At 37.8% G+C, this 22,952-nt stretch overlaps 1 protein-coding gene across 1 annotated transcript in view; it reads left to right on the top strand.

Moving 5' to 3' along the window:
• ADGRB3 (adhesion G protein-coupled receptor B3) overlaps nucleotides 1-22,952 on the top strand; it is a gene marked incomplete at its 5' end in the record, with an annotated part of 463,681 nt that overhangs the window by 405,084 nt on the left and 35,645 nt on the right. Inside the window, 4 exons of the mRNA XM_084262372.1 lie at nucleotides 13,695-13,845; nucleotides 14,394-14,463; nucleotides 19,165-19,231; nucleotides 21,409-21,494. Coding sequence (XP_084118498.1) covers nucleotides 13,695-13,845; nucleotides 14,394-14,463; nucleotides 19,165-19,231; nucleotides 21,409-21,494 — 374 coding nt within the window. The remainder of the gene's footprint in view (nucleotides 1-13,694; nucleotides 13,846-14,393; nucleotides 14,464-19,164; nucleotides 19,232-21,408; nucleotides 21,495-22,952) is intronic.

The following is a 22,952-nucleotide window of genomic DNA, read 5'->3' as shown; positions in this document are numbered from 1 at the left end:
CCCATTTTTTTTATAAAGTGTCTGTCTGTGAGTGTACAGGTGTGTGTTATATAAACACTGCTTCATTTGAAAACCTCTATTCTCTTTTCATAGACATACATACACACACACACACACGTACATACACACACACAAGCATGCACACAAACACTGTCCAGGTTCAGTGTTAGGTTCCTGTTCAGTGTCTGGCTGGGACAGAGTTCATTTTCTTCACAGGAGCCTGTATGGTGCTGTGATTTGGATTTCTGACTAAAACAGAGCTGCTAACACGATAGTATCTTTACTGCTGAGAAGTGCTTACACAGACTGCATACTTTTTCCATTTCTCAGCTGCCCTGCCGGTGAGTAGGCTGAGGGTGGGCAAGAAGTTGTGAGGGGACACAGCTGGGACAGCTGACCCCACTGACCAAAGTGATATCCCATATATGCAGTACAACTGGCAGTGGTCTTTCAAAGGTAGCTGTTGCTTGGAGACTGGCTGTGCAACAGTCTGCTGGTGGGAGGTGGTAAGTGATTGCCTTTGCATTACTTGATGCAGGTGGTTTTTTCCCTTCATGTATTAAACTGTCTTTATCTCGACCCACAAGTTTTTCTCACTTTTTTTCTCTCATCGTCCTGGGGAAAGTGATCAAGTGACTGGGTGAGTGCATAGCTGCTGGCTGAGGTCAGCCCACCACATTTGCTCAAACACACCACATGTTTTATCTGGTAAGAGAACAAAGCCAAAGTATTCTCCATGCCTCTGTAGGTGGGCATAGCCCCAAGCATTGGCATGCAGTCATCCATGCTCTGGAAGCATTAGCACGCCTCTTGGCACAATTTTGTCCCACGTTAGCTAGCAGCATCCCAGTCTGTGCCCTGAGTTCGAGATAGTTGGAATTGGCAAGGCACCAGTGACAGCAGGCTGTTTGGATGTGGCCACCTTACTTTGAAGTACAAAGAAATTTACTAATATAGACATTTGCTATATCATTCCAGCTGGCTGTGGGATGAGTGAAAGCATTCTAAACCAAATTTTTTGCAAGTACAAATAGAAGTAGCCACAGTGTATCTTTAAAAAAATTGCTTCAGCAGTTATTTTTTGAAAATAATCTGAAGTTATGTGGTATGAGAAGACTTTGGATGACCAAAGTAATGTAAATACTATCTCCTTTTCCTGGATTATAACCATTCCGGACTCAAACTACTTCTCTCAAAAGGGATCATTTCTCAATGTCTCTATACAGCTAATCCTAAAAGACAATGTACTTCTGAGGAAAACAAGGCATGCTTGAAACTGAGGGTGCTCTTAGGAGTAAAATTATCCTTTTCTCACTACCATTGTTCTTATATAAAGAATTTTAAGACCTATATATCCAACTGTGATTAAAAATTAAACATAAAAGCAATAAGGGTGGGTGACATATGGCAATGGTGTAGTAGCATTACAAAGCTATTGCTTCAATTATTTCAGTCAGTCATCTAAAGGGATGTCAGTCTTACAGTTATGTGGAGAAGGAATATTTGCTGACACCTGTATCCCAGAAAAAAAGATGGACTACGTTCATATGGCAGAATTATAATCATCACAGTCAGACTAAGTGAAAGGTAACTGCAGGATTTGTTGTTGAACTTCTCATTCTAGTCGTCATTTTGATTGCTGTGGAAACTCCCTAAAATTACAGCAATTTTATTGTTGCAAATGAGATCAAAATTTAAAATAGAGCAAACAGATGATCTGATTTAAGAGTAGAGATACTCAAGTGACAATCACATTTTGCCAAAAAAAAAATTCTTTGATGAATTTTTACCCGTGTAGCACTAAGGAACAAGACAAGACATTACTTTCTATCTGTCCAATGAAGGCTATCTATCCAATCCAGTAATTTTTCCATCAGAGCATCAGTTTCCACTGGCAGCACTTGGAACCTTTTACAGGAATCTGAAGTCTCAATGTGGCTAATTGTCTAGAACATATTAGGAAGAAATTCTATAAATACATTAATAACAAAAGGAGGGCCAATGAGAATCTCCCACCTTTACTAGATGTGGGGGGAACCATTGTGATGGAGGATGAAGATAAGGCTGAGGTACTTAATGTATTTTTTACCTCAGTCTTTAGTAGTAAAACCAATTCATCTCCCTGGAGGAGAAGGACCTGAGGGTGTTAGTTGACAGTCAGCTGAACATGAGCCAGCGGTGTGCCCAGGTGTCCAAGAATGCAAATGGCATCCTAGCCTGTATCAGGAATAGTGTGACCAGCAGGATTAGGGAAGTCATAATTCCATTATACTCAGTTCTGGTGAGGCTGCATCTTAAATACTGTGTTCAGTTTTGAGCCCCACACTACAGGAAGGATGTTGAGATGCTAGAGCGCATCTAGAGGAGGGCGACAAAGCTGTTGAAAGGTCTTGAGCACAAGTCCTCTGAGGAACAGCTGAGAGAACTGGGGCTTTTTAGTCTTGAGAAAAGGACCCTGAAGGAAGATCTTATCTCTCTCTACAACTTCCTGCAAGGCAGTGGCAGAGATGTCAGAGTTGGTTCTCTTCTCTTGGGTGGCAAGTGATAGGATGAGAGGGACTGGCTTGAAATTGCACCAGGGGAGATTCAAGTTAGAAATCAGGGAGAATTTCTTTACTGAAAGTGTAGTCAAGCATTGGAACAGGCTGTCCAGGGAGGTGGTGGGGTCACCATCCCTGGAGGTATTTAAAAGGCATATAAATGAAGTCCTTAAGGACACAATCTAGGGGTGGACTTGTCAGGGTTAGGTTATGGTTGGACTCAGTGATCTAAAGGGTCTCTTCCAGCCTAGGCGATTCTATGTTTCTATATCATGCTCCGCTGTCTTGAATGTATCAGTACCCATTCTGCTACCTTCTTACTTTCTGCCATCTCTTCATGGCAGCTCCTTCAATTTCTTGCCATTTTCAGTGCCCAGACACCTCCTCCTCTTTTTCTCAGAACTCCATAGGGAGCTCCCTCTCAACTGTGCTCTGAACTTCTCTTTTCTTTAGCTGCAGTCATTGCTGACTCATGTGTAACCCTTGTGCTTAGCTCAGCCACCCCTTCATTATCCATCCTGGCTCATTGCTCCTAGCTACTCACGCAACCCCCACAGTGAACTTTTAAATAAATTGAAGTTAGGAAGACCTTTGCAACAGTATAGTATGGGTTGCTCATCACTCTAATTGACTGTTGGCTCTTGTATGCTTCATTGTCCTCCAAACAGGTATACCTGTTAGCATGCCAATGCAACCAAATATTTCTACTTGCAACAAGCCCAATCTAAAAATCTAAGATTCTTCATGTAATAAGTTGAAATGCACATATAGCACATTGTTGTATGTTATAGCCAAACAGCTTTTGCTTCATTGCTAATGCACTTGTCTCATTATTATATATCTTCAAAGCTGCCAAGAGAATGCATCTTCATTTAAGAAAACACACTACACAATACATAGTTTAAAATTAAACCAATATAGAACTTTCAGAGTCTAAAAACAGTTCCTGAAAAACAACTCTCTTTGAAACCAAAGTGTAACAATGTAAGTGAAGCTTGTCGATTATTTATTCTTAATCTCCACCATAATTTGCATAGTTCCCAAGTAAATAGAATAATTTCTGACAGCCCAGTAGAACCATTCTGACTGCCAGCATAGATTCTCTTTTCCCATATGAGTCACAGCCAGTTTCAGAGATTTTTCAGGCCAAATTGCACTTTCATCGACAAAAATCTAGTCCCTTATGTTCGTACTGCACCTCCAGTTTGTCTTCTATAATAGTGGTACCCTCAGTGATGTGCAAGAGCATAATAACTTCAATTCTTCGATGGTTTTCAGACCCCCAGTTGACTTGCCTTGCCCATCAATTCAAGAAACAAATCTATTTTTTTATCCACAGATCTATATTTTATTCATCTTTAAATAAGAAATCTTTCAGGCCTGGTAACACAAAATCTCACTAAGCTATTTTTATAGAGTAATTTTTCAGGATAGCATCTCCTTGAATTTCATTTTTTTCATTGTGATTCCTCAGTAACTCAGTAATGAAGAAGTTGATTCAACAAAGCATGCCAGTGATTTCCACTTTTTTACCTCAACTTTACACTCAAAAGGGTTGAATTTTCAGAACAAAAATATTTACCAAATAAAAATATGAGAACTAGGAAAGGGCATTCTCTGGCACAATGAAACATCACTGCTGCAAGACAATGGTAGCAATTTGAGATTAATTAGTCAAGAAGAAGTTGAAAAACTTGTACCTAAATTGATTTTATGCTTCAGAGTTGTAAAGGTCTTCCTGTTTTCTTTTATGTCTTCCTGAAAACCTGCTCTTCTTAGCTTCATAAGCTTCACAAGACATTCATGGGACGACATAGTTAAAATACTAAGTGATTTTGTCCTGACACAGTTGACATTTACCTTGTTTAAAGTGTTTAACATCAAAGCCAACAGAATAAATTCATGACGTTAAGTAGGCCATATTCACTTACCAGAAAAATACTCATCCAATATTTTGTAACATTAAAAACACTTAGGATAAGAAGCAGGATCACAAGCTTCTGCTCGTGCACCTTTCCTTCTTTATACTGTAAGTGTAATGCCCAATACAAAACCCACTTAAATTAATGGGAGTCTTTCCACTGACTTTTAATTCTGTAAACAATTAGAAGATCCTATTCCGTCACTTCCTTCCTGCCTTGAAAAATATACGTGTTCACAGCACAAAGGCATAAAGGCAAGAACTTCCCTTGCCATCATTTGTAATTGAGGAAGCTAAATTGCCTCTTAGTAACCTGTTCTATGATATAGCTTGTGCTGAGTTCATTTGTTTGAGTGTAACCTAACAATAACAATCCAAACCAGGAGGAATAAACAGTATGAGTGTAAGGAAACTGTATGAGAACTGTCTTCCAACTGGCTTTCAATTTACAGTAGGCATGCCACCAAGAAGGCAATCCTGAGTTAACACATTACAAACCTGCGCATTGCACTGACAGCCTCCAGAGAATACTGCAAACACCACAGTGAACTTTACTGTCTCATATGTTAGTAATAGCTTAGCATATCATGAATTATCCAGCTGGACTTCTTGCCTCTGTCGCTATTGGTAACCAAAATGAGCCACAAATATTTCTATAGCCCTGAGGCAAATTAGCACAACACAGCTTACATCCATTACAACCAAGCCTTGCAGAGCAGGAGGACAGTTGTGTGCAAGCTGACTGTCAGGCAGGTGTCCTGGCCCAGGCTCTCCTCCAATCTGTGCATGGGCCTGGGCTGGGCAAACATTTTTTGGCCTGGGTCAATTCTCTGGCAAGGAATTCACTAACAATTTAGGAGCATGGATCACACGCCAGTGCATAAAGGATGTCTTTACTGTTGCTATCATAGTAACTAGTTAATTAGAGTAAAGGCTTGCATATGTAGAAAGCAACTTTCTCAAATTCTTTTCCGTCCCAGCAGCCTATCCCTTCACCTTTAGTTGATAGAATGATTTCATACTATGTGCATTGCAAGGTCTGGAGAAGAATAGTGCCTAGCAGAGGAATTAGTTTGGATAAAACCCAGCAGTTCTTTATAGACATAACAGAGGGATGCCAAAGTACAACTACATGGTATCTAATTTTAAGGCAGAGGTTATTGAAGTGGCTGATAGAGGTGACGACTGTCAAAGGAGGACTTTGACAAACAGTAACTGCAAAGGGCAGAAGCTGAGAAGGTTCTGTATACTTCATGGATCAGACATGAACAGCACCTCTACTGCTGGACTCTGCACCTGGGAAAAAATAGGTGACATTCTGACCTATCTTCATAAGTAAGTGTCAATAAACACTGTAAATGCTTTACTCGCAGAGGTAATTTTCAGATACACATTTGAGGTAAATGTTGGAAAAAGAGGAGCAGGAATTGAATCTGCCAGTAAAGCATCTAGAGAAATTTATTGAGAGAGACTTGAGGTGAAAAAAAGAAGAAAGATATTTAAAGTGTGTCTGGAAAGTGCAAATGTGGAGAAAACTTAAAGTCTACATATTCTTTCAGTCACACCTACAGCATACCACTAGGATCACTGGGGTTATATTGCCAGATAAGAGGATAGTCTGTAGAATCATAAAATCATAGAATGTGTAAGGTTGGATGGACCTTTAGATGTCATCTAGTCCAATCCCCCTGTAGTAAGCAGCGACATCTTCATCAGAGCATAATAGAGGGGTAGAATCACCTCTCTTGATCTGATCCATAATGGTCACTATGACACAGTGCCCACTACATGCCTCAGGGCAACAGGCTGGGGGCCCTTTATATCACCCCAAGAAGAGAAGAAAAGGCACAATAAGATAGACTAATGAATCTTAAATCAAAATAGCTGAAAAAAATTAGACTGTGCCTTAGACTGGGCACATACAATGGCCCCAAAGTTTAGCAACCATTGTGAGAATTTGCCATGATATCAAAAAAGAAAATTAAAAAAATCAAATCTCGATACTGAAAATATCATCCTGTGGCATTATGCTGCTGCTGACATAGATGTCCTTTAGGAGACTGTAGTTGTAAACTAAACCAAAGGAACTGCACACACAGATAGGTCATTTACAGAGAGCATATAAGCTATTTATCAGAGCCTAGAAAGGGCTCTTGCTTATTGCAGGCAAACAAAAATTAATAGAAGAACAAAAATTTGAGGTTTTTAGTTGTTGCTTATTATCTTTGTGGGGAGGATGACATAAATGCTCAAAGCCCACTGCTGTTGCACTAAAAAAATTAGCTTGCTCTAAAAATCCATGTGAAGGTTACCATTCACATTGTTTTGTACTGCATATAGAATCCTGTGGTACAGTAATTAACTGTGCCTATCTCATCACGTAAATACTCATGAAGCCAAATACTAATTATTTTGGGTTATCATGTCAGATATCAGAGTATAATGTAATGAAGTTAAACCACTTGAGCCTTCAACTTTTAAGGACACCAGAGAAGATTTTTATAAGATGTAAAAGTTTCTTCATAAGTTAATTAAGGTAAATAGTTTTGTGGCTTTTGGTTTAAAATATGAATATAATTATTTTAGAACAATTCCTTCCATTATAGTGCTATTTTTATGAGTGTCAAGTTTCCTGATTTCTTTGCTTGAACAAGTGGTGTTAGCAGTACTCAAGCCTGGCAAAAGAATAGAACACAGGATTTTTAAAATTAAATGGTACCTTCAAAGCTGTATGGTGCTGGTAATATTAATGATCCTGGAAGAGAAACCTGAAAGTCTACAGCTATGATTTCTCAGGCATTTAATATCCTAACAGTTTCAACTATGTTTGCAGTTGAAGAGACAACTGTACTCACAAGTCCTTTTTGACTAACTGTTCTTTTATGACAAGGTGACCATCTGGTGTATGAATTAAATGCCTTTGACACTATTTCCAACGTCCTCCTGGAGAAACTGGCTGATCATGGCTTGGATGGGTGTACAATTTGCTGAGTATTAAACTGGCTAGGTGGCCAGGCTCAAAGAGTTGTGGTGAATAGAGTTAAATCCTGTTGGTGGCCAGTCGCAAAGGAAGTTGTCCAGAGCTCAACAGTAGTGCCAGTGCTCTTTAATATCAATGGTCTGGACAAGGGGATTAAGTGCACCCTCAGTAAGTTTGCAGAGGACACCAAGTTGTATGGGATTGTTGCTCTGCTTTAGGGTAGGAAGGCTCTGCAGAAGGATCTGGACAGGATGGATTGATGGGCCAAGGCAGACTGTATGAGGTTCAACATGGTTCAGTGTCAGGTCCTGCACTTTGGTCAAAACAACCTCATGCAACACTACTGGCTTGGGGAAGAGTGGTTGGAAAATTGCCTGGCAGAAAAGGACTGGCTGAATAGGAGCTAGCAGTGTACCCAGGTAGCCAAGAAGGCCAATAGCATTCTGGCTTATATCAGGAGTAGTTTGACCAGAAAGACTGGGGCAAATGATCGTGCACCAGTACTCGGCCCTGGTGAGGTCACACTTTAAGTACTATGTTCAGTTTTGGGCCCCTCACTACAAAGAAAGATATTGAGATACTAGAACATGTCCAGAGGAGGGCAACAAAGCTGGTAAAGGATCTAGAGCATAAGACTTAAGAGGAGCAGCTGAGGGAATTAGGGTTGTTTAGCCTGGAGAAAAGAAAGTGAAGGGAGACCTTATCACTCTCTACAACTACCTGAAGGGAGGTGGGTGGTGGTCTCTTCTCCCAAGTAACAAGTGATAGGACAAGAGGAAATGACCTCAAGTTGCACCAAGGGAGGTGTAGATTAGATATTAGGAAAAAAATCTTTGCTGAAAGGGCTGTGAAACACTGGAATGGGCTGCCCAGGGAAGTGGTGAGTCTCCATCCATTCAGGCAAAGACAAGTAGATGTGGCACTTAGGGACATGGTTTAGCAGTGTTAGACTTGGCAATGTTAGGTTTATGGTTGGACTCAAAAATCTTAAAGGTCTTTTCTTGCCTAAACAATTTTTTTATTCCATTTTTTTGTCATTGAAAATCTGTCTATTGAAAAACACTCCTGAGATGTGAGCTCTTAACATCTTTGTCCCACAGACTTAGAAAGTCCATCGACTATTCCATGGCAGTTTACTCCAGAAACTAGTATTTAATTTAGAATTCAGTATTTTCTGACCAGCATACTGCATCCCTGTGTACTGTTGGTGTCTACTGTTTCAGAGACAAAGGTACTGTATTGTGCAAATCAGTTTAATAATAAATAATAATTAAAAAGCAATTAAAGCATAATAAGCAGTATGGTCCTTTATGAATTAATATATAAAGATATTATATTATGCCTATTATATATGTGGTTATAAGATATATCTTACATATATCTTTATACATATTCTCTCTCTATATATATCTTTATATATAAGATAAAGTGTTTTATAGTTAAAGGCTTGAGAGTCACAAAACCAGTTTTGACATAGAATTATATTTCTAGGTTTTGCCACATCTTTGCACTCTTTCTGCTTTACTAGCTTTCATTTCTGCTTCATGACATAATCCAGCTGAGTGGATTTTAGCCCTATTCATTTTGCTATCACCAGTACAGATTTCATTTTTCATGTACATTTTCCAGTAGCTTTGATTCTTACACCATTTATCAGAACATAGAGATAGGGAACTAGTTTGTGGAAAGAAAAAAGTACCTGTTTCAGGGCAAGAAGATGAATCAGGTGTCCTTACTTAACCCTCTCTGTCTTTGTATGGCAGATCTTTTTATACTGTTAGTTAAACAAAACCACTGTTACATTTAAAAATATCAAAACAAAAAAAACCCCAACAAAATAACCAACAACCAGATGCTCCAAAAATAATGATAAATTATTATTTTGAGGTTGCATTTATGACCTACTGTTTGTAGGTCATAAAAACGGATAAAAGTTCTTCATATTATTACTCATTATTACATTTAAAATATTAATAGCTAGAATAAGTAGCTTTAAATTCTAAGTTTTTTACATTTTTCAGCTGTGCTTCAGTACCATCATTCAGATTGTGTGTTTTACAGGAATGGAAGTAGAAAATAATTTGATACCTGATGTGCACTCTTTCTTTCAATGGTATATTGTTTATTAAAAAGTGATGAATGGTCTTCCTTAGATATTCAAGGTAGCTAAACACCTGAATTAAATTAAGACACATGATATTGTACATTCTGAGGACAGAAAAATCTCCCCTCCCCTACTTGTAATTGCAATTAAATATGGAGAGCTGAGAACAACAGTAATGGGAAGAAGATGAGGTTAGAGTAACAGAGTTGACTTAATTTCAGAAGCTTGAAGAAATCGTGAATAAATTAGGCTGTTAAAATCCATTTTGTTGCAAGTTGACAGGTGCTCAGCACAGGTAATTAATTCAGTGAGTTTTAATAAACTACAATTAGAAAAAAAAAAAAAGAAAAGCAATGGGCTAGATGTGTACCACTATTGCTTAGTGCAGACAGGTTGACACGCTGCGGCTTTCTGTGAGTGACGTGCCACAAGGTTTTAGTGATGCTATTGCATGTGCAGCAAAGTGAGGGGATGTGGTGGTCCCTTGGCAGGGGAGAAGAGGGAAAAAGACAGATTTTTTTATGTCTCCCTGGCTAGAGATACTCAATGCCCCATTTAATAACAGACTTTGGTGAAAATGATTTTTTGTTAATATTTGGAAAGAGACTTCCCAGATATAATGCTTTTCCAGACAGGACAGTATTGTTTGGGGTTTTGTTTATCAAAGGGGAAAAATAGAGAAAAACATAAAAGCCAGATTTCCAGGGGGGTATTGGTCAATTGTGCTGAGCCCATGGCTGTATCTGGGAGAGGAGAGTTTCATTTGCCAGGACTGCTTTTCTGTTTGGGGAAGGAGGGAGGCTGAATTCACTTCAAGCACTGCCTGCACATGGTTCTGTCATCACAATCCCACAGCAGTTGTTAGGTGATGTTTTGAGGCTGATTTGCATCTTTCTGATGGTAGGTGATGCAAATACATGGTTATATCAGTGAGACAGACTTACCGTTGGTGTTCATTACAGACCCCTGTCTGCCATTCAGAAGAGTTAGTTATAATCAGTAGTCATATATTCCAGCCAGAAGACAGATCACTTATAATAAAACTAGCTTCTGTCTTCTCATCATGCAATCAAGCAATTAACTTTGCCATCAGTTTTCTTCCACAACAGCCATGTCCACATTTGTATTAGATTAACATCTAGCTTTCTTTCAATATAGGAGACTAATTATGAACTAAATACAGTGTATATTCAGTCAGCTGTAACAGTTAGCAATGATTTCACCAAAAAGATTCGTGTGTATTTATATTTATAATGGAAATGGTATATTCAGATTTTTTCAGGGTAATACTGTGTTTTACCTATGCCTTTTCTCACTAAAAGATCCTGTACTGTTCCTCAAAAGCGAGTTTATTGTCAAATTCTAATTCCAACAGATCACGCTAGCTTTTACGAAACCATTTATAGGATGGCAAATTAAAGCTGCATAGTGGGGATTCATAACTTATGAGGCAGCTAGTAAAAGAAAGGACATTTCTGTATTTTTCATTATAGTTATTGCACATTTCACTGCATAGCTTTCATTTTAAATAAGTATTTATTTTTCATATACAGGAAATAATGCTATCGGTCAACCTTTAACAGGATAAGTTTTATGAATCCACATAGTTCAAGGACATCCCTATAGCTTCCTCTTAGACAAACTGATGTATTATGGTCTATCAAAGTGGTCCATGCAATGGGTGGGGAACTGGCTGACAGGCCGCACCCAGAGGGTGGGGGTAAATAGCTCTTTTTTGATCTGGCAAGTTGTCACAAGTGGGAATCAATACTGGGACCAACAGTGTTTAATATTTTCATAAGTGATCCGAATGATGGGATCAAGTGCATCCTAATGAAGTTTGCAGATGACACCAAACTGAGTGGGGAAGTAGACTCTTTGGAAGGGAAGGCCACCCTGCTGGAAGACCTGGATAAACTGGAAGAGTGGACTAACAGTGACAGTGTCAGGTCTTGCACCTGAGAAAACATAATCTCTTCGTGTAGAGCAGACTAAGAGCCACATGCCTGGAGAGCAGCTCAGTGGAGAGAGACCTTGGGGTCCTGGTGAACAGCAAGCTCAATATGAGTGAACAGTGTGTTGCAGTGACAAAAGAAGCCAACAGGATGCTGGAATTCATGAAGAAGGACATCAGCAGCAGAGGTGAAGCCATTATCCCACTCGATTCAGCACTTTTCAGGCCACACCTGGAATATTGTGTTCAGTTTTGGTCCCCACTATACAAAAGAATTGTGGTCCAGAGAAGGTCTACCAGGGTAGGACTGGGAAGCCTGCCATACAAGGAACGTCCGAGAGGGAACTGAGTTTGTTCAGCCTTGAGAAAAGATGACTTGGGGGGAATCTCACCACCATGTTCCAGTACTTAAAGGGTGACTACTAAGAAGATGGAGACTCCCTTTTTACAAGGGTTCACGTGGAAAAGATGAGGGATAATGGGTGCAAGTTACGCCTAGGGATGTTTTGATTGAACTCTAGAGGAAAAAATTTCCAAATGAAAACAATCAGCCTTGGAATAACCTTGCCAGGAAAGTGGTAGATTCCCCAACATTGGACGCTTATAAGATTTGGCTGGACAGGGTGCTGGGCCATGTTGTGCTTTTACAAAGAAAGATTGGACCAGGTGATCCTTGAGGTATTCTCTGATTCTGTAATCTAAACATAAAAATCAATTGCAAAATCTAGGATGGAATGACTAGTGCATTTTTGGGTTGTGCTGTATTTTTCCAGTTTACATTCCTTGCTTTCCAAAACTCTAATTCTCTTGCATATAATTATATAGAACCAGATTTAACTAGACAATTTGACCCAGGATTAGAAAACAAGATGTTGTTCACATCTGTAAATTCGTAGCAGGAAATCATTAAGTTTTGACTCAAGTGTATAACTTGTTGAAAGTTCAGGCATGAACCAACACAATTGGTTTCAGATAAGAATTTGGGAAAATGAACACAGTAGAAAATTCAAATAAAGACCTGAAAGCAATTAGGAATTCAAAATTATCTAAAAAAATCTATGGTGTCATGTATCTTACCCTTTCCAAATTTTTTTAACTACCAGCCTCGATTTGACAATATATGCAAGTTTCTATATATAATTAGGAATGTGCATATTTTCTCCCTAAATATTTTGCTGAAATGGGATTTTAGTAAAAAAAATTTGTCTAGCCTTGTTTTAGTTGCATGTGAGGTAGCTATCAGTCTTCCACGTTGCATAAAGGAATAATCATAAAAATAACATCTTTATTTCTCAACTATGATCCTGCACGGTTAATACTTAGTTTGCAAAATATTTTTTTTTCTTAATCTTGATGAAATTTTGACTCATCAAATTGTGATAAGGATAAATTGTAATATGGATATTCTCAACATTACTTATGGGGTTTGGGTTCTGGGATACAATGCACACTGCATTTTATAGCCTGCAACTGGCATTTTAAGTAACACAGTGGAGGGTAGATCATCATTAATGCCAAGAAGCTCATTTATATAAGCTACAATGTCAAGTTTAATTACGGGCTACAGTGACAAAAGCAAATCGACTGCATGTGCTCAAAATACAATCCAGATGACAAATGACTGACATCTATAATAAACAATATACAGGGTAATTGTTAAGGTTATGATACTTAAACCTGATTTAAAAGATCTCAGGCACTATATTCTAATAGGTTAACATGCTATCAGATTTATTTAAAAAAAATCAAATAAATAAACCTTAATCTATTGTCTTAAATTCAGATATACATTCAGGGTCTTTCTGTGTGTAAATATAAATGGTGATTTGGAGCATTTGTATCCCCACATTTTCTGTATTCAGCTCTGTTAGGTTTTATGATCAGTAAGTATGTAAATTGCTTACCACAATGATCAATCCCTGGTCAAGTATAGAGAAAACTTGTGGCATGATTTATTTTGAGTTCTTTGTCCCTGCTCTGCACACTCCCTGTTTGGGAAAACAGTCAAAACATCTTCTGCCTAATCCACATCAACATCTTTCTTTCTTTCTTTCTCTCTCTGTGGTAACCGTATCATAAAAGGGAAGTTGATGTTAAGAATAAAGGTCAAGATGATAGAATATGACAACTCTGAATTGAAAAGAGAAATGAGCGTCCCTAAGTATTCAGCTTGAGCTTCTCTTTGCTCCCTGCAGGGCATCTGCACCACAACCACCGCATTTTTACACTTCTTCTTCTTAGCTTCATTCTGTTGGGTTTTGACAGAAGCGTGGCAGTCATATATGGCTGTTACTGGAAAAATTAGGACACGGCTCATAAGGAAACGCTTCCTGTGCCTTGGATGGGGTGAGTCCATAAAATAAATTTATTCAGTATCATTGTAATCAAATGTTTAGTGCACTGACACTGGCAAGAATATCATCATTTTCTTCAGTAAACCTGAAAGATACTAGGCAGCATGGTACTAAAAAGAAAACCAGGTTTGGAACCTTTCCACTTTATCTCAGACTCAAGCTATGCTGGTGTATACTTCTTTTATAAATATGTTTCAACAAAATCTTAAAAGATTTTCAGCAGCGTGATAATATCAAGAAATCAAAATAAAACAAGAAAAACCATTCACTGAATATTCATGAAGCCTCTTCCTCGTTCACTTTAAGACCTGTCAAATGTACCAGTAATTTAGCTACATCAAAAGTGGTGTACCGTGGGCAGAAAACAGTGTCCTCCTCCCTGCTAGCACTTCAGAAAAACAAATCCTACAATAGCACTGTGCTTCATTAAATGATTCATTCCTTGTAAAATTAGTTTGCCCTGTCATTTTTTTCATCCAGGTGGAACAGCAATATTTTGCTCAGCATCTAATGGTTATTACTGTTTTGGTGTTTTTTCAGGTTTACCAGCGTTGGTGGTTGCAATATCAATAGGCTTTACCAAGACAAAAGGATATGGAACAGCCCACTAGTAAGTCAATCCAAAATGTTAAATTATATTTTTAACTAACAAGGCTGTCATACCCATCAGGAATTACATAGCATAGTCTAAAAACCCTCCAGGTATCTATTCACACTTGGAACTGCCCTAAGAGTCACAGAGTGGTCCACAAAAGAACAAAAAGAAAACCATATGCCAGTCTTGGACTGACCACAGCAAAGCACCAGGGATCCTGGATTTCTTATGAGGATTTGAAGTTGCAAGCCTTTTAGAAACACTGAAGCCTGTGTCCACTTAGACACACGATGTTAATATGCATTTACCAAAGAGAACTTAGCTGTTAGGGTTAGCTTCTGCCAACCTCTAAAACTGTACTGGCAGAAGTCTCATTGGCACCCAGGTTTATGCCCACCTAGCGTGTCCCTCAGCTTTACTGCCCCTGAGCTGCTTGGAACCAAAGCCTCACAGAAATCTCAAAATAGCTTTCCGTTCCATCCCCTTTCTCCTGGAGTGCCTGGTCCAGACTATTTCCTGGACTGGGCTGTACTTGAGAGACAGCAAGGAGGAGATCTGTTCACTTCATTTGCATTTTACTAATACAGTTTCTGTTTATCAACCTGGCTGGTCGTCACGGCATGCATTTAGCACTTGAGAAAATTCTCTTCTCAGTGAGTCTCTTCTCAGTGAGTCTCTTCTCAGTGAGGCAGTTGCCTCCTGCTGAAGAAGGAGCTTCGGCTGAGCCTCCCTCCTGCCTGCAGACTGCTCCAACACCAAGACATTATGTATGCGAGAGTGCTTTTCCCTTGGTTGTCCTGTTTGGAGCTCTCCTCACGTTGCCTATGAAATTAAGTATGCTTCTGGACAGAAAGAGAGGAAATATGAGTCTCTAGCCTGGTAATGAGGGCATTCATCAGAGATGAGGATGAGTTAGGTCAAGTCCTCGCTTCAATGAATATTTAATTATTCTCCTTCACATCATCACTGAGTGGGATCAGGATTCCCCCTCCCTGCCCTGCATTCCCCACCCTCTTGGCACATGGTGGGGGAGACTTCAAGCCCTTCTCCAGCTCTGGGTGGATAAGGATTCAAAAACAAATCTATTCCAGAATTTCAGCTCTAACCACTGAGGTCTGTAGTTTAAATTATGACAACAGCATCTTGCATTTTTTTAACAAGAAAGGGTTTACCTAACTGAAAGGCTTAACTGTGGGACAGCACTTGCAGCTGCCAGTCATTAGTGAAGCAGCAGTCTTAGCCCTTTTTTTTGGAGTTATATTGAGGACCTGCTCTTCTGACTTTTTTTTTTCTCATCTTGCTGGTTTTTTATTATTTAGTCCTTGAACTAGGACTGTAGAGCCCTTTAGGCTGTGAGAATTACAAATCAAAACATTACATCCAGACCCCACTGGGGATGTACCTCTGTCCCTTGCAGGATCAATCCCATTGCATTTACGCTACTGAAATTATTTATGTGCTTTACTTAGTGTAGCTTCCTGCTTCCTTCCTGGACTGAATGCATTTTTAAAAGGGGATATACTGAAATATTCACACAAAGCAACAAATCATTCATTAAGGGTAACCTAGAAAGTAAAAAAGAGCAGGTCTCTCTGTATGTAACAGCTCTCTCCCAGGATCCAAATTCAGCTGACATGGTACCATGGGACAGCAGCAGAAAAGATGTGCAAGGAACCAACAGAACCATAATGCAGCTTTCTTATCCTATTTGCAAATACATTTTCTTGGCATTTTACATCAGAATTACGTAAGGAAGAGACACAAGGAATGGAGATTCCTCCTCCATCACCAGCTGATGAACTGTCCTATCCTAGAACACAGAATTGTGTCCCACAACAGCTGTTGGTTGGTGTAAAGCAGAGCTCCTGTCCTGCTCCTCCTTCAATAACTGAAGTACTTGAGTACATTTATTAACTGCTTACACTATATTTTGCCTGTTTGGCTGCAATCACACACATGCTGCCATCAAAACTGCATCCTGTGGCAAACTATTCCTGGTCTGTAAGATGCTATTTTTGAAAATGAAGGTTTCAAATGGAGAAAATTAGAGTGAAAACGAAGGAATTTATGCCAGTTCCATAGTCTCATACAGTAAGAGACTGATGGAAAGGAAGAAAGCCCAATGGTCTTTGAAGCCGATCTCAGGCTTGAATTGTTCACACTTGAACCAATTCTGTGATGAACAGTATCTGATTTCTATCTTTTTTTTTTCAGTTTTAATTATTACACAAATTAGAGAAACATTTCATGCAGACACTTGTACTGATATAGATACAAAAGCTGAAGGGATTTCCTAAAAATAAGAAAAATCTAGTGACAAGTTTTAGATATCTCAGGATATGAGAAAAAGATCTGTGTGCCTGAAAGCTTGATTGTTTTTCCAGCTATTTCTGTGAGTTTAATAAATATTGCTCCTAAGTCTCTTCAGAGAATTAGGGCTGTGAGAGCACCACTAATAGAAGTTATAGTCAATAAACCTGCATGACCTACCCATGCTTATATACAGTGTTATGTATTAATAAGCAGTGCAGGTAACTTCCAGGAATTCATTATATCAGCAAAAGTTAAAATTCTGTCCCAGTCACGCTCTCCTAAGAGCAGGAACCATTGGAGAGCATCAAACAACTCACAAAATGTACAGGAGAAAGTCTACAGATACTTCATCACTCAGCAGAATTTTATGACCATGTAACATAGTCCTATAAAACCACCAGTGGATGCTCTTAATACTAATCAATTTATATGGCTTTCTGCTATGTGGGGATCAGGGAGAAAGAAGACAGAACAGGAGAGCAAAATAAAAACAACTATAAAGCATAGAAAAAACTATCAGGACAAAGAAAAAGAAGAGAAAAAGAGGGAAATAGTAAAAAATTTACAACAGATGACTTATGGTATAAGAAGGCAACTGAGAATCTGTCTTCAGAAAGTCTAAAACAGAAAAAATTGAGGAAAAGTGCATATCAGTCATCAACTGACATCAAAGTAATCACATCACACATTGTTGAAAATCGAGATTATTGAAAATTCAGATTGTGTAAGGAAAAGAGAACGACCTCTGCGCTTTTTCCAGCTCCACTTCTAAATGGAAGTCACTCTTTAGAACAGCCTTTTTACTTTAGGTCTTGGAAAAGGAATAGTTCTCCCTTGGTCTTAAAGATTTCGGTGGTAGAAAGTGTTTCCTTTTTATTTAAAAAAAAATGTCTTTTTGTTTGTGTGTTTGTTTTCCACAGGTAGCTGAAATTATGTGCCAAATATAATAAATCAACAGTTTTTATGAATTTATTTTTCTGTCTCCTAATAAACATTAAAATTTTAATTACATGTCTTAGTTATTCAGAGTGGTCATCTTCACTAAGCTTAAAAGTTCATACTTGGTAGGGAAATGTACTGTAAATACATTCCTCCCTCTCAGAAGCCCATGTTCTCATTCTCTCACAAAAAAATAACCTAGCTTTTGGAAAAACAGCAAGAAAAATATAAGAAAATTTGGAAATCTTTGGGGTTTTAACATTATAAAAATAAATTGACTGTCAGTGTTGTAGTTGTTTTTTTGAGGTAGGATGTAGAATAGCCTGTCATGTATTACCATTTTAACAGTAAAGCAAATATGAACTATTTGCATCAATTTATCATTCCAGAATTTAGCATACTGATGCAGTTTGAGCCCATGTGGAAGATTTCACACAGTTTCATTGCAGCGGGAAACACTTTTATTCTCTGCAGTTAGAATTCCAGCCGTAACAGATCATTAATATTATGATGTGCTCGCTTTTAATTTACTTGGTTTTCAAAAGTACAAAAACAGTTCTGTAAAATGAAGTTCTGGATGTGAGCACCAAGTAAATTATTTGAATGCACACACTTGAGTTTTCTTATATGTAGGTGTGATCATGCATTCAAATAAACATGCAGTTCTTTGAATGCGTAATCACTGGGAAAATAGCACAGCTGCATTTACTTCAGTGTGTGAAGCTCCTGATCCTTTGCAGATAAGGAAAGCTTTACATCATGCCATATCAAATATTTAGAATTTGATTCTGTAAGTGTTCTGTGTTTGGAAATCTGATGCAGCATGACAAATTCTGCAAGATTAGTAGCTCACCAGAAAAAGCAGTTTTCAGATGCTTTAAAACATACATTTAAATTGTTTGCAACATAGTCCAGAGAATACAGAACAGTTGGATCATATATGATTTTTCTTCAATGAGAATACTGTCTGTCAGACCTAATTCTAACAGCAATTACTGAATGACAGAAGATATGTAGAAACCTGGGTTTTTTCGGAAGTTCTCTGTTACAGGTACTTGAGCTTTCATTGCTTTAAGTATGGAACTGTCACACATTGTAAGCTGGAAATGTTTCCAGATACCTACCTGACAAGTCTTGTTCAGTTAACTCATCGTACATGGTTAGAAGAGATTCAGTAAAGGTTTGAAAACTTATTTTCTATTGTGCTCTTAATACATTTTAGGCATTTCAGTATATGTATAGTTCACATTAAAACTTTTGTAACATTAATGATTAGCAATGGAAATAACTTTTAACTGTCATATCAACAAAGTAATTATTTTTTGTGTATGCATATGAATCTGTATATGTAGGGTTGAACATACACCGGAGGAATCTCATGCTGTAGTAATTATTAATGCTTTCTTGGCAATGCTTTATACTTACTTTTAATTTGTGTTAGTTCTTCTCTAATGTTCTTTCCAGCTGTTGGCTGTCTCTTGAAGGAGGGCTACTTTATGCTTTCGTTGGACCTGCGGCTGCTGTTGTCCTGGTAAACATTAACATAATTTCCAGTATTTTCATATGAAATGATGGAATATGCTGTCTGAATTATAAAAGCTTACCTATACCAGTAGCATTGCATTTTCCTGTAAATACCGAGCTTGATACTGTTTACAAAACCTTCAGTATTTTGAATGCATGGTTCATTTAATTGTATCACTTCTTTAGAGCAGTTATCTCTCCATGTTTACACAGTAAGCTGTGAAAGAATAATGTAATGAAAGAGTACTGATTAGTGGCACAGAAAATTTGTTGCAGGCATCACTGAGTTATTATCAGTAGCATCTACGCAACTGGCACTGCTTTGTGAAGTTCAGTGACAGTCTTGATAGAGCGCTGCTTGGCAGTGTATCGCTGTGCCAGCAAAAGCAACAGGAGGAGTGGAACCAGCCAGCAAGTTCTCCATGGCTGCTGCTTTTGAAGGCAAAGAAAAAAATCATCATAGCTGGGAAATGTTACTCGTTTGTGTATTAATCCTCCACATCCCTGAAAACACCTTTAGGTGTAGGATTCTCTTTGCCTAATTGTAGCCATCTGCAGTGTAGATTTCTGCATCTAAGCTAGTTATCCTAGCCATTTTTGTTGTCAGTGCAGAAAAATATGCACTTTTAGGGCTCAACCCATCAGAAGTATTTCAGATGTCTACGTTAGGGTAAGATGAATTACACCCTACATGTACCATTGGCTATCAGTCATCTGCTCTGCAGTTTGTATGGATTTTTTACAATAATTTGTTTAGCATTTTTTCCTTATAGATTTTGAACCTAATTCTTCTTTCCACTCCACCAATTTTATACTAGGATAGCTCTATCAGCACAGGTCATTTCCCTTGCAAAAGGGAATCAGTCTTAGTAGTCATCAAAGATATAGCCATTTAGCTACATAAATTTTCCTGAAATGGATGTTTACTACTCCCATAGAGTTTGTCTCATCATTGACTGGAGTCAAGCCAGGATCCTTTTGTACAACTCACAGTCCCTATCATGATAGAGGAGCCAAGAATGTTTACAAAAAAGCCAGTCATAATTTTCACATGGAACTGCATGTTCTCTGTGTAATTGGCAAGCTTTGTTCAGAGATGTTTGAAGTTCACAGTCGCAGTTTGCCCTTACTGTTAGCTAGTAGCTGTGGAAGGAGCTGTTCCATGCAGCCACTTAAGCCTAAATGTACGAAGCAAAAGAATTATATAACATCAGCTGAAAAATGTAAATGCTGAAAATAAAGCGATAATAAGAAAAGCTGGAAAAGGGTTGGCAGTGCAGACTGGCAACAAATAGGTATTTTGGCACAGGTCTTGAAAAATCTATTTGAAAGGGAAAAAAAAGGATTGCCCTTTCATAATTAAAAAAAAGGAACATTTATTTAATATATTCAAAACTTGGTATTACCTCTTGGCGGGCCATGCAGAGACAGGTTCATAGAGTTCAGTTCAATAACACAAATGGATAATAACAGTCATTAAGTTGTCCATTAAATGCCATTAGTATGTCCATTGAGTGCCAAAGTCTGACTGCTGAAACACTTGAAATTTCTTTTTAGGTTCGGTCTTCAATCCATATATGTGATCATAACACCATTTACTTTAATGGAGCTAAACAGACTTACCCCAGGCATTCATCTGTCCCACAAAAAAAGAAAGGAAATTACATTCAAACAAGGGTCAAGACTGGCACTTTAGTAAGTGACATAGGCAGCACAGGAGGATATGGAAAAATACAGACTGGGTCTTTGTAAGTGGGAACACCCACATGGGCCATAAATGCTTAGAAAGGAACCCAGTTACCATCATCCTGTCCTCTGCCTGGCTCTTCTTTGTGCTCACAACTCAAATGCAGTGGTTTTCTTGGAACAGCGTATGTTATTGCAAGCAAAACTGAGGAAATACTAGATCTGTAGTACTCAAGCTTTTGGGTAGCAGACATGTTATGCATATAACTTGATACCAGATTAAAAAGGTTAAAAAAACCAAGCCTGTTGTGGTATGAGTATGTATTACCCATTTGAGAACACCACTTTTGGTGTGCTCAGGGATGGTGTTACACAACTTCTGAATGAAATGTAACGAGAGGCATTTTGCAGGCCTGCAAGAACGTTTTTCTGATGTAAGAGGATAAAGTATTTTCATTCAGGCACTGAAAGTTCAATTGTTTGTTTTCTGTTTGACAGGTCAACATGGTGATTGGCATTTTGGTATTTAATAAACTTGTTTCCAGAGATGGAATCCTAGATAAAAAGCTCAAACACAGAGCGGGGTAAGCAACAATTGGGTTATTTTGAAGCATATTCAAATTGTAACGCCAATTTTAAATTACAGATATTCACCAAAAATGCTTTTGATTGTGCTTTGAACTTTTATATCAGTGTAACAGTGTGTCTAACAGATTCCATTCATCTCAAAAGCTGCTGTTGCATTATCCTGAGGGAATGCAACTAAACAAACTAAACATAATAAAACACAAGTACAACAGTATTAAGTTAATAGTAATGAGGATTAAACAAATCTGAGCAGAGCTTTCACAAGAACGTCACATGTAAAGTTGTTGCAGTTAGGAAAATAGTTATATCAACTGTGTGTACTGAAGGAACTGATTATTTTTGTCTAGGTGTCAACTTTAATTACTATGGTGGGAAATGTTTTTCATTTCTGTAGACTGTTACAAAATGCATTTTACAGCAATATATGCCTTACTGAGGTCAGTGCTATTCTGCTGTTCTGACTGTGAAGAATTTACCTTTGCTCTTACATTCATGCATCTATGTTCTAAATTAATGTAACAGAATTTCAAAGAAAGAAATTCAAAGAAAATAGTGTTTTAAAAGAAAAAAAAGAAAAAGTTAAAAGGAAATTCTATGTTATTGATTGTTTACTTCCATTTTTTCATTCAAATTCTGTTTGATTATGCCAGCGGTAGTGTCAGATACTGTTTTTCAATGCATGACAATGATGTGAAGTACTGTAACAGCAAACCTAGATTCATTCCTTATTGGAGAAAAATACTGCACAAATGCATCATCACCTTCTTAATGTTTATGAAAGTATATTTGAAGTTTGCATAATCATTTTTTACAGCTACATGTTCTAGTATTGTCTTTTGTGCCAGCTCATAGTTAATACCAACAATACCTTCATTTCTAGAAACAATAAGCAAAGATAACTTTATTATAATGTGTATTAATGCTATGGATAAATTCATTACAACTTCACTTTGGATTATTTTAACATTTCAGTAACAGTAGCATTCTTAATAAGTTCAATTCATTGGTAAGATGAGCAAATTTGTGATAAATACTCCAGCTGGTGTGATTTACATTTAATTTTAATTCAATTAAATCTTTCTGGTTTTCAGCTCTTTCACTGTTATTCTGAAAAATATGTACCAAACTTTTTCATTTAGTTTTTTTGTATTTTACTCTTTTTTTTTATTAGAAAGTATTCATTTCTTAACCTTCCTTTTATCTACATGGCTCCATCAACATCCTTAACTCTGTAATAACACTGGTGAACTCTAGACTATTACAAACTACTCAATTTATTTCCAGAGTAGTAATAACTTAGTAATCACCAATTAAAATTCACATCTGCTCTAATTCCAGTGATTTGAAGAGTTGGAGCAACTACAAGTTTGGCTTTGTACATTTTCTAAGGATATCCAAGTTTAGACTTAACTCCATCCTTTTTATTTCAGCTACTGAACTGTCGGCTAAAGATG

The sequence above is a fragment of the Gallinula chloropus genome, assembly GCF_964237585.1.
Source record: "Gallinula chloropus genome assembly, chromosome: 3".
Lineage (NCBI taxonomy): Eukaryota > Metazoa > Chordata > Aves > Gruiformes > Rallidae > Gallinula > Gallinula chloropus.
Note: the sequence above shows the minus strand (reverse complement) of the source record. Positions and strands in the feature narration are given on the sequence as shown.